Source organism: Cotesia glomerata, linkage group LG7, assembly GCF_020080835.1.
Source record: "Cotesia glomerata isolate CgM1 linkage group LG7, MPM_Cglom_v2.3, whole genome shotgun sequence".
Taxonomy (NCBI): Eukaryota; Metazoa; Arthropoda; class Insecta; order Hymenoptera; family Braconidae; genus Cotesia; species Cotesia glomerata.
In genome coordinates, this window is record NC_058164.1 from 22,888,062 (window position 1) to 22,901,332 (window position 13,271).

A 13,271-nucleotide genomic window follows, 5' to 3' on the forward strand; every position below is an offset into this window, starting at 1 on the left:
TTTACAATAATTGTAGATAGTAGTAACATTTAAATGCACTTGATAATAAATAGCTATGTAATTAAATATCATACATTTGTTGAGTTTTTGTCGAGTCTAATCAACTGAATTAATTGACTGACGTTATTTCAATTGTTACAATACACTTTTAACAGGACAACTGATTTGAAAAATAATCGGTGAAGAATTTACCGAAAAAAAAAATAATCCGATTTTATTTATCTATTTTATGCTGGCAATATCAAATACAGAAGTGGCGCATAGATTAATTACGCTCGTCTTTAAAATATAACACCCGGTGTCGCTTGATAATATTGATAAATAAAAATCTTTCTTCAACATTTAAAACTCTGGGTCACTTTAAAAATAAATCATTTCCTCGAATTACTTTTAGACTATCGAGTGAGAAAAAATATTTAAAATGTTGTGATATTAATAAATTATATTATATGGACAAGAATAAAATATTTAAAACGTGGCATCAATTAATAAATGTAGGTGACATCAAAATACATCCGATAAATGATAAGTAAAAATAAAAAAAGTAACCTATACTGTGCGAAGTACTATTTATAAATTTGTTCATTTAAATGCCGTAATTTTTTGTAATCCTGTCACACTTTCAATATATTTTTACATTAATTTCAAAACTTGAAACATTTCAGCAATAAAATCTTTTAAAAGTTTCTAATATAACGATTAAAGATTCAAGTCAAGAAATGAATACATAAAAGTTTCCAATTTCGAAATCCAATAAGCGGTAAATTTTTTAAATTCGCCTTTTTTATATGCTCATTACCACAATTTAGCCTAAAAATAGAATAGAAGGTGCACATTATTTAAGCAGGTGTTTTATTAACAGGTGCTTAAAAAAGCAGCTGTTTAAAAAGAAAATAATTTTTTTTTTTTTTAAATCATTCAATTTTTCCGCGCTCTTTACCGCCTTCCTTCCATTGGTTCTTCGAGAAACTCGCACCTGCGCAGTAGATCTTAGAATTGCGCAGAAGCTTTTAGACATGCGCAGTAGAATATTTTCTGCTCATAAGTACTAGAAGCATCGGAAAAAAAATTGTTTTGTGAAATTCACTGAAAATTGAAGTAAAATTTTTCATTTTTTTTAATTGAATCCTCTTTAATAAAACTATTGTTTCTTATTTGTAAAAAAAGAGCAAAGGTTAAAGTAAAAGGAGAAATTGATGGTAAGAACGCACTCTGCCTACTGTAATATCGGTAGCAGCTGCTTTTCCGCTGTTACTATCCTCTCGAAAATGTTTTTGTATGCGAGTGTGTGTGCATGTATGTTACAGTCATACCTGGTCGCTCCCCGAGACTCAGAATTCAGAATCAACCGCTTCTTGCCGATTCAGTGCATCCAGAGCCACGCGGCTCGATGGGTCTGTTAAATAAATAAATTTTTTTATTTAATTATATTTAGTGATTATTATTATTACTGTTTTTACTGATAAAATTATTTTTAAGTGAATAGATTAAGTGGAAAAATTCTCAACTATGCGATCTGGAAAATTTGGCAAGTGTGATTTTTACTAGTGCAGTGCATAATTATTTTTTTTTTTTTTTTTTAATTACCAAATTAATTAGTAGCGGAAATTAAGTGGATGGAATAAACCGTCAGGTGGTTATACATATATACATAATCCAGGATATAAAAGAATCATGCGAGACACTAGTGACATGATGGAAGACGCCATGTCAGAGGTAACGTTTTTGTTTATATTTATTTATTTTTTATTATTTTTTTAGTTTTTTATCGAAGGAAGTTTTAAGCGGACGGGAAAATTTTTATTTTCCGGTGATTCTTTTTTGAACGATTTTTTATCGTGTATTTGGTTGGTCTGATGGATGGATTATATTAAAGGGAATATTTGTGTCAATATCAATTTGCAGTGATTAATTATTTATGGATTTAATAAATTTAAAAAATGTCAATTTATTTTTGTGGAGTCACAAAAAATTTAGAAAAATTATACAAAAACAAGTTTCTAGTTGACTTTTTTATAGTTTTTTGCAAAAATTTTTTAGATTGGATATCTAGTTTTTTTATTTTTTAAGTGTTCATATTATTATTTTTCTGTAAAATAAAATAGTTTAGTTATAACTATAGGATTATATTATTTGAATGGAATGATTAATAAATTATTGATGAATTTAATGAAAATAAGTGGAAAACAGCAATTTGATAAATCCCTGGGGTATTTTTGGTAATTAATGCCCAGATGTGGTTCTCTGATTATTTTTCTACGATACGGTGACCAAAAAAATGACCCGCAGTAATTAAAGAAAACAACCGCGGGTGTTTGCAGCTCCAAATAACCGGAAAGTCGTTTATTATTTGAAAAGTATTATTAAAAGTTTATTTTATTCGTCCGGTGGGGTGACTGCTAAAGCAAAAATGAATTAAGACAACTCGGATGAATTACCGGGACAAATAATCGAGCCTGTGATCATTAAAAGCTAAATAATATTTAAAATCGGTGATCGAGACTCAACTTAGGTGGTTTAAATATAATGACCAGAGCTTGTTGCGCTCTCCAAAAGCATTTAATCCATCGAGTATTTTTATTTATTACAATCATCGAAATAACATTCCTCGGGATAATTATTTATCTTCGGTTGTCGATCAAACAACCCCATTTAAATAATAACTGACAAGTATCAGTCTTTTTTATTTTATTTACCGCTGAGCTACGTTCATAAAACTTTCGTTCCCACTTTCCTCCTGCCCTCAACATTGTTTAACAAATATCTAAATAAACAATAGAGTCCACTTGGAAATTCTATCAACACAGAAATTTGAAACATTCTCCACTTTAACGCATTGTTAAATTACACCGACAAATCCACGAGATTTTATTTAGGAAATCTACACTGTCTAGTTAGTCAAGCTCCCTACTCTCATTTTTATAAATTACCACGCTCAATTAGTTACTTAACTTATCTGCTTACAACCGAATAATTGAATATTTTAAATCAATCATAATAAAACCTACTTATAGAATTGAAATTGAATTTAAAGCAAATAAAAGTAACCTGGAATACAGTTACACTAAAATCAATACTCACCATCCCGAGAATTCATTAAGCTTTATCTTATTGGCACAAAACGGTGCTTTTTATTCAATTCCCAGTTCTAACAATAAATTCATTTGTTTTGATTAAATGAATATCCGCTTGGTAACCATAGTTAAATGAATCAATCCACGATTATTCTGCAGTTGAAGCTGGTTTCGCTGGAAAACATTATTATTCTTCTCCGTTCTCTTGCCTTTCTTTTTCTCTCTCTTACTCTTAATCGTTTTTTTTTTTTTTTTTTATTACTCGGTTAACTGTCTTCAACTTATCTTATTCCCTTTAATTTCTCAACTCTAATTCATTTCATTCCTTGCCATCAGTCCTCCAATAATCGATTTAACCTTACTATTTAATTAAACACTAATTTTTTTTAAATAATCATAATTATCAATCAATACACAGAAAAAAAAATTTACTTGAATCATCAAGTTAATAATTTTGAAGAATTTCATCTTCTTGATTTGAGTAGTAAAATTCTTGAACCCAGGAATTTTTCTCGGTTTAAGTAAATTTTATTTAATTCAAGAATTTTTCGCTTGATTCAATTTAATTTTTTTTTTTCAGTGTATAATCAATTATTGTTCTGTCCAACTTAATTTATTTCATTGAACTGCTTTCTCCTAAAAAAACAAAATTTACTGCATTGATAAAGAGAATTAATGATAAATTGAACATAATTTCTTGCTTTGAATCAAAATTACACACCGATAAAAAAATGAATTTGCATCAAGATAATTATTTTTGATCTAAGAAGATTATTTTAAAGAATTTCATTTGGATTCAAGTAAATTTTACTTGATTTAAGAATTTTTTATTTTCAGCTAATCAAATTCTTAAAACTGATAAGAATTTTTTCTTTAATCAAGTTCATTTTTTTATCAATCCATGATTAGTTGCCAAAATTTTTATTTGTTTCTAACTCTCTAGATCAATGCAGCCACATAATTTTAGCTTACTTGAACTGTTGAATATTCATGCTCATTTATTCCCTCAGACATTTTATAAATTGCTAATTTTATAATCAATTTTACCATCAATTAATGACTAAATTACAATTTTGCGTTACAGCGACTTAAATTTCTTGCTCTAAAAAAAAAATTTAGATTAATGTTTCGTGATTGCTGTTTATCTATAAATTGAAATGAAAAAAATACTTTGTTATACATTGACAATTTTTAATATTCAAATATTATTGCAGTAATAAATTGAGTCAATGCAGATCAATTTTTTTAGACTTAAATTTTTTTTTTAATTTTGAAGGCAAAATATATCAATTTTTTTAGTTCGCCAAAATTTATTTTTTCAACACACTACATATTGATAAATTACGTTAATGCAGTGTAAAATCTCAATTTTTCATCGATTTATTATTCAAAAAAAATTAAGTTGAATCAAAAAAATAATTTTTAACGATTTTATCGTCTTAATTCAAGACAATGAAACTCTTCAAAATTATTTTCTTAGATCAAGAATTTTTTTCTTGATTCGTTAATTTAAAAAAAAATTCCTCTATCCTTTCAGGAAGGGTATAACCTCATATTTTATCATTATCAATAACTTGTTACCTAAAATATGTATCTGACTACCGTGCATCTTACAATACAACAAAACCCAAAAAAAAAAAAACGATCGTCCTTGCCTGAGTAGGTCAGTAGGAAAAAAGTAAAATGAATTTTACCCAAGAAAAATAGTCACTCTTTAAGGAATATTATTTTATGATCCATCTACCGGAAAACCTTAAACACATAAATAGATTTAATTGCATGTACTATTGCCGTTACCGGTCAGCATCATTGAATTGTGTGTATAGTAGCTACTATGTACAATCTTCGGTTTGTTCTTTTCGTAATACACAGCGTTAAGGAAAAAAGTAGCTATAAATTTTAAAAGAAATTTTATGGACCAAGGACACTAGTTTTAGTCGGACCTTTAACAATTTTATGCTTTTACTCCTTCACAATTTTCAGTACGATCTTTTATTGTCGGATTTTTTTTTTATTGAATAAATTTTTTTACGGGTTAGAATTATTAGTTGCTATAATAAATGTTGAAATAATAAACGATGATAAATTGATTATTTATAAATGAAAAATTTTATTTTTCTAGGACACGATGATGGATTGTGGAGGTGATGGTGGCGTCAGCGATCTCAGTGATTTAACGACAGATATTTCAGATACTTCGGAAAATATTCGTGGTAATTTTTTTTTGTTTTTTTTTAGGTATTATTCATTTAATTAATTAAGTGTAATTATTATCGGTAATTCAACAGTAAATCTAATAGATATAATATGAATATTAATAATTACTAGCAACCCGCAGTCACTATATGTGACTGCCGAGAATTGCGAACTATAATAAATAAAATTTTGCTTAATTGTATAATGACGTTTGTTAAAGTGTACTGTACTTTCTTAACTATTGACATTTATAAAGATATAAGCTCATCCCGATGTTACACTCATCAAGAGCTTTCATTTGAGTACCCACATGCATTTTGATATATTTTTCATATATGGGTGATTCTCTGTAAAGATGTTTTTTGCTGTCCCAGGCATTTTTTTATTAGAAAAATTGTTATTTTGTTACTAAAAAAAATTTATTACGAAAGTAAAAAAACATTCCTATTTGGAGCATTGAAAACTAAAATGGAATAAATTTTGGTTTTTTTGCTATAAATTCGTAAACCACCGAAATGTCAGTCCCCTGGGCTGTCCCAGTCCCAAAATTAAAACTTTAAGATTAAATTTTAAGTTATTCGTCAATAATATATAATTTAGTCCATAACGTTTATAAACTTAATTAGTTAACTAACAATCTTCTTCAATAAAAAAGACCGAAAGTTAATTTGTTTCATTAAATTCATTAAACCAAAGTTTGTCCCAGGCATTTTAAGATCAGTCCCCTGCCAGAAGTTCAAAGCCAAAAAAAAAAAAATCTAGCGTGTTATTTTAGCTTTTGTAAGGTTTATAAGGATCTAACTAGCCTTAAGTTAATAACCATAGGGCTGTTAGCGCTTTATCGCCATTTTATTTAGTGTCAAAGCACCGTTTGTGCTGGAAATATGTGACTGGGCCACTTCAAAACTCAGTCCCCTGGCAGCTATTTTTATATATAATTTATTTATAAAATTGGATCCATAAGTCTTAATATTATTCTAATTAATGTAAACATTCATTGAGAACTTAAAAAGTTGAATGCATTGAAATAGTTTGCTTGATTTTTCTCAATTTGATAAAAAAAATCAGTCCCTTGGCAGTCAGTCCCCTGTCATGTTATATGGCAAAAGATACACAAATATCGAAAAAGCAAAAATTAATTCGGCTGTTTATTTATTATAATTAAGCTGATAGTTTTGAAGCCTTTGTTAATTTTTATTCTAATAAAATCAAAAATAATTTGGTCGGACAATTTTGTACAGATTTAAGACGTCCTTACAGAGAATCACCCATATACATATATATAAATATATAAAATATATCAAAAATTGATGTGGGTACTCAAATGAAAGGTCACGATAAGTGTAATGTCGGGGTGAACTTATATCTTTAAAAATGTCAATAGTTGACAAGATACAAGGTCATCTCTTAATTATTGATATTTTTAAAGATGTAAACTCGTCCTGATGTTACACTCATCAAGAGCTTTTATTTGAGTAAATATGTATGTATAAATGTATATGGTATTTGTGAAATATATAAAATATATGAAAAATTGATATGGGTACTCAAATGAAAAGTTTCGATGAGTGTAATATCGGGGTGAGCTTATTTCTTTAAAAATGTCAATAGTTCACAAGATACAAGGTAATTTCTCTATTATGTAGCTAGAGCTACACAGAAAAAAAGGTTTATTTGAGCCAAGAAAACATTTTTCTTCCTAATTATTTTCTTGAGCAAAAAAAAAAAATTTTTTGACATAAGAAATTTCAGTTATTCCAACAAAATTAATTCTCTTGCTTTAAGAAATACGTATCTTGATCCAAGAAAATTTGTTTAAGTTAAGAAAATCTTGTTTTTTTTTTGAGAAAATTTAGCTTCTTGCTCCAAAAAATTAAATATAAAGATAGAAGTAAATTTTCATTTATATTTTTATTGATTAACATATGTCAAATGGGAAGATCAAATAACATTGAATTATTTTTTTTCATTCAATATTTATAATTGCACGCTAAAATAATATAAAATGAGTATCAAATATTCAAGAAAAAAATTTTCTCAAGGTGAGAAAATTTTTTTCTCAGCTGAAATAAGTGGCACTACTTCCCTAAAGTATCTAAAAATCTTGATCAAATATAAAAATTTATTGTATCAAGTATTTATGATAATTTGAATTAAGAAAAAATTACTTCCACCAAGAATAGAATTTCAAGAAAAATTTTTACTTCGGCCAACACAACTTAAGTCGAATTCGGTCTTTCATCAGGCACCCGAATATTTTTTTGAGCCAAGAATTTTGTTCTCCAGTCAAGAAATTTTTCTTTCTGTGTAGATCATTCTCGAATTCAGCCTAAATACATCATAATAAATTAACTATATTGATGAGAATGATATAAAACTTTGAAAGGGCACAAATTCAACTCAAGACCTTTGCAATAACGCTGAAATTCACTAAAAAAACAGATTTTATCATGTGACTATTCTGGAGATAAAATTTTTCTTATTCTCTTAATAATATAGATAGTAATAAAATTAATTTTTGAATTTATTAAAACTTACTAATCCTTTAAGCTGATATTATTTTTTATTAAAAATTTTTATCGGAACTTTTAATCAAAAATTTTGTTCTTTAAGTGATTTTTATTCATTTATTTAAGTTAATAACTAATAACAATAATAATAATAATAATAATAAATTTAGAAATCTTTCATTATGATTGTTATTATTGTTCAAAAAAAAATTATTTGAAATCCACCAAATAATTTTAATATATACCTATACTTCACCTGCTAAGGGTGGTCATCTACTTTCTTCTCTCCTGCCTATTCACTGTCTATGGCTCCATACATACATACACACACTTACACACACATACGGGTGGTTGCGATCAGACAAAAAAAAATCTCACAGCCATCCAGTAAATAAAAAGAGACGTGATCTAGACTCGTGCGAAATTAAGGGCTGAGAACTATAAAGTAGATCTTATTTACAATATAAAACGGGTAACAGGTAGTTCCCATGAGACGGATCCAGTTGATGATTCCCATGCTATAAAAAACCTATAATAAAATAATAATCAAATTTTCGATTCGACTCTGGTCTAGACTCGGCGTGTAATATTAATTTATCCCTACTTGAGAATATTTAATATAAATTACAACCCTCTGATAATAAATTTATCAATAAAAATTTCCAGTGGCGGCAGAACGGCTTCTGAATCTTCTGGGAGTCGAGGATGAAGACGATGATTTTCTGTCATCCGAGGACGAAGGAGTCGAGCTGGACATCGACGACGAGGACGACGACGTGATATTTTCCGACGACGAAAACAACCGACTGCTCCAACAACTGGCAAATTCTCTCGCTGAAGAACTTAAAGCTAGTTCGCATCGGCAATCTTCACCTTCAGCTTCTTCTCTAGCTCCTCCAGCTTCATCAGCGACTCGAAAACACCAAAGCTACCACGCGGACTTGGAAGACCTGGAGCTGGACTATCGGTCCCACAAAAGGCTCAAAGTAGACAATGTCCAAAATTCTAGTCCCGTGTGTTCGTGGAACACCGGGTGGGACGCCTGTGCTACCGAAGCTGTGAGATATTTAATGGAAGAAGAGGGTCTTGCTGGTCATCATCCAACTGTCCTGGCGCTCAAAAATCACCTGGCGTTACAACGGAATTTATCAGCGTACAAAACTTAGTAACATTTCATATAGTTCATTATTTGTATTTATCTCTTTTCATCTACTTCTTTTTTTCATTTTCATTATTATTGATTATAATAATAATTAATAATTTATAACAGTGATTGATTATTAGCGAAATTGTATACTTAATATTATTGATTCAATGATAAGTTGATTGACAGATTTGTGATGTAATGATAGTGATTAATTTTTATGGTCATGTGATTATTCGAAAAATTTTATTAAGAAAAAAAAATCTGCCCGGGACTCGATCTTAGGTTCTCCAAGCTATTGACCGAGCACTTCATCCCTCAGCCAAGTCAAATTTTTGGACTCCCTCCAAATTAAACGGGAAAAATTCTAAAATACTCAGATCGACTCCCCGAATTCAGAAAAAGTGTTATCAAATAAAAATTTTCAAAAATTTCTATAATTCTTGATCAAAATAAAATTTTCTAATGATCATACTGCCGTATTACTATCACGATGTACTGATTTTTCTTACGTTTATAATTAGGCTATTTAATTAAGTATTTTAAATATCGATCAAATACCCGAATGTGTATTGCATTTACTAATTTAATTTGATAATAAATAACCTGCTTAGTATTTAAAAATCAAGAGTTCAAGCAGGTCTTGTTAGTCTCACAGTTACACGGAAATAAGTACTCGGAGTACTAATTATAATCATAATAATAAGCGTTCAAACAAGTGATTACTTTTAAAATTCTGGACTCTAATTTTACTTTTAAGAATCTTTTAAATAAATTTAATTATTAATTATTAGCATAGTGACTAATGAAAAATTTTTAGGACGCACTGTAAATATGTAAAATAATTATTTAATTTATACACGTAAATACCATGTAATTGTTACTTTTACAATAATTGTAGATAGTAGTAACATTTAAATGCACTTGATAATAAATAAAAGCTATGAAATTAAATACCATTCATTTGTTGAGTTTTTGTCGAGCCTAATCAACTGAATGAATTGACTGACGTTATTTCAATTGTAACAATACGTTTTTAATAGGATAACTGATTTGAAAAATAATCGGTGAAGAATTTACCGGAAAAACAAAATAATCCGATTTTATTTATTTATTTTATGCTGGCAATATCAAATATAGAAGTGGCGCATAGATTAATCACGCGCGTCTTTAAAATATAACACCCGGTGTCGCTTGATAATGTTGATAAATAAAAATCTTTCTTCAACATTTGAAACTCTGGGTCACTTTAAAAATAAATTATTTCCTCGAATTACTTTTAGACTATCGAGTGAGAAAAAATATTTAAAATGTCGTGGTGATATTAATAAATTATTTTATATGGACAAGAATAAAATATTTAAAACGTGGCATCAATTAATAAATGCAGGTGACACCAAAATATATCCGATAAATGATAAATAAAAATAAAAAAAGTAACCTATACTGTGCAAAGCCCTTTTTATAAATTTGTTATTTTTACATTAATTTCAAAATTTAAAATATCTCAACAATAAAATATATTATAAGTTTCTATTATAACAATTAAAAATTCAAGTCAAGAAATGAATACGTAAAAGCCCTGAAAATAATTTTTTTTTTTTAAATCATTACAATTAACAAAGAAACGTATACTCAAGTGTCTTAATTTTCCTTAATGACGTGACAAAATCTCTAAGGGGTAAAAATGAAAGTCACAGCACGCGACAGAATTATTTTATACCGGCAGTTTTATTAATAAAAGGAAAAACAGGCACGTGATGTAAAGGGGAGTCGAACATCAGGACTGACAGCCGATATGCCATGATATGAATGGAATACTGAATTCAGAAGAGGAAGAGGATGGAAATGTGGATAAGATATGAAACATGAAACATGTGTTTTTTTGTAGTTATAAGTTACCGTTTTCACTTTTACCGAAAAACCGTAGGCTCTACGCCAATGGGGCATCTGGTGTCGGCCCGAGCACATGCCATACATCTGCTCGCTTACTTAGCCTCTTTATAAAATACAGCCGTATAAAAATATATATATGGGGATAAAAAGTGATCTTGGGGATACTTTTGTTGTCTAAAAAAATCGTCTGGTGTAAGAAAAAAGGATCAATTCCGTTGTTGCTACGCGGGACCGCGCCATCTCTTGATTCAGTTTTTAATTATTTAGTTTTGTCTCGGATTCTTTGTCCAATTGACAATTTTTTGCGAGTTGAATGAGAATTTTTTCTACTTTTTTTGATAGAAATATTTTCTAGCTAAAAAAATATTGAAGGCCTAAATGAAGGTTTTCTTGATCCAAAAAATTTATTTTAAGCTCAAAGAATTGGGTCAATAATTTTTTATTTCATACAATTTTAAGCTTCTGTTAAACAACAAATAATAATTATTTAAATATTGACCTCTAATATTTCTTTTTCAGTGATAGAAAATCGAATAATTTATTTTATTTCGTGGAAAATTTACAAAAAGTTCTATGTTAAATTTATGAAATTTAACATTCTAATTTTCTTCATTTTCGAATTGATATTTTTCTAACGCCAATTTATGTAGTTTCATTCTTTTTTTTTTTTTTAAATAACATGAAAATCCAAACATTTATAAAAAAAATATCTCTTATCATAATTTAAGAGTTTTTTTTAAATATTCATAAATTTTTTCGTTCGATGAACGACTTCGAGGTAAGAAGATAATTTTTCAATATTTTTTTTGTATTCTAAGGTAAAAGCCCCAATAGATGATCACGTACTAGTGTATGATCACTCCATGTATTTGTATATCTATATTCACAAATATAGGTATACAAATACATGGAGTGATCATATACTGGTACATGATCATATATTGGGGCTTTTACCTTATAAAAAAAAATTTTTTTTTTCAATAATTTAATTTTTAAAATTCTTACAATTTTTTAGAATCGATAAAATTAAACCCAGTTAATAAAATTCCAAAAATTTACAATCGAATATTTATTTCAATTCTAAATAAAAAAAAAAAAAAAAAAAAAAAACAAGTGAAGACATTGAAAAATTAACTAATAATTCTTTACTATTAGTTGATCTATTATCAAAATTTTCAAATTATAAAAAAAATCATAAAAAATTTTTAAAAATTTTTTTATCATTGTTTTTTTTTATTTTTCATATTCTTTGAGAAAAAAAAAAAATTTGACACTAAAAAATAAACATAAAAAAAGAAAAATTTCACTCATAAATTGAAAGTAAAAGAACGAAGTCTGCTTGACATCCTGCAGCATTCTGGTCACAAAGATGTCTACAAGCACTAAAAGAGTCTACTGACAAAAAGAGCCCAGACGTATAAGATTCCACCATGAAACATTATTTTTTTCTCGGGAATAAATTTTTTTGACGGTGTAGGGAGGAAGAATCTAGTTTTTTGAACTCGGGGCTTGAAGCTCCGATCTGAAGAAGATTTTCGAAAAGTGGGGAGAACAGCTGGTGGATTCAACGTCAGATGGTTAATTCTCTAGCGTCAGCTGCGGGGGTGAGAAAGGGTTCATTATTATTGTTATTATTCTTATGGTAATTATTTCTCCAGCAATTATTAAGGTCTTTTGTAGATGTGGGGTAAGTACAAGGAAGGACAATTGAATTTTCTTGGACATTTATTTCAGACAAAAAATTAATATTTATAGTAATTAAATCGTGATCGTAAAATAAAATTTAATTAAATTTTGCGATTTTTAGCAAATTATTTGGAATAACAGATGGATTCAAACTTCCGGCAGCTGCTGGACTAAACACCGAGGTAATAGTAAGAAGTCTGTGTGGACGACCAAACGACTGCTGGTGCACGTGCCTTTTTTTAGTTTGTTATATTATTCTGGTAAATAATTAGATGGTGAATATTGGGTCGATTAAAACATGTAATTTTCGATTTAAATGAAAATCTTTTTTTAGTTTAGCAAGTGCTTTTAATTCAGATGAATTTGGGTCAGAAGTTTTATTTTAGATTTATTTATTTACACGGAAAGAAAATTATGGGAACTATTCCTTTACCATTATGGGAATGGTTCCCATAATGCTATAGAAATAATTCCTATACTATTATAGAAACTATTCCTATATCATTATGGGAACTAATCCCATAATATTATGGGAACTATTCCTATAATATTATGGGAATGGTTCCCATAATTCTATAGGAATCATTCCTATACTATTATAGGAACGGTTTCCATAATTTATGGGAACCATTCTCATAATAGTATAGGAATGGTTCCCACAACATGTAGGTTTAAATCCTAAACGGAAAAAAAAAATTGGGGCTGCCGCATGATACATTTCTGTAGAAGATACATGACTTTCATGTGACAGCAACATGATTTTCA

General features: G+C 28.4%; 1 protein-coding gene across 2 annotated transcripts; it reads left to right on the forward strand.

Moving 5' to 3' along the window:
• Positions 1-1,107: 1,107 nt before the first annotated feature.
• On the forward strand, positions 1,108-9,703 carry LOC123269819. Of its 2 annotated transcripts, XM_044735672.1 has the most exons (4): positions 1,108-1,394; positions 1,480-1,716; positions 5,197-5,287; positions 8,447-9,703. In XM_044735672.1, exons 2-4 carry the CDS (start codon positions 1,675-1,677, stop codon positions 8,944-8,946), a joined length of 633 nt encoding a protein of 210 aa, XP_044591607.1. In that variant the 5' UTR covers positions 1,108-1,394; positions 1,480-1,674; the 3' UTR covers positions 8,947-9,703. The 2 variants fall into 2 exon arrangements, with proteins under 2 accessions (XP_044591607.1, XP_044591606.1); XM_044735671.1 differs by lacking the exon at positions 1,108-1,394 and having other exon boundaries at positions 1,401-1,716.
• The last annotated feature ends 3,568 nt before the right edge of the window (positions 9,704-13,271 follow it).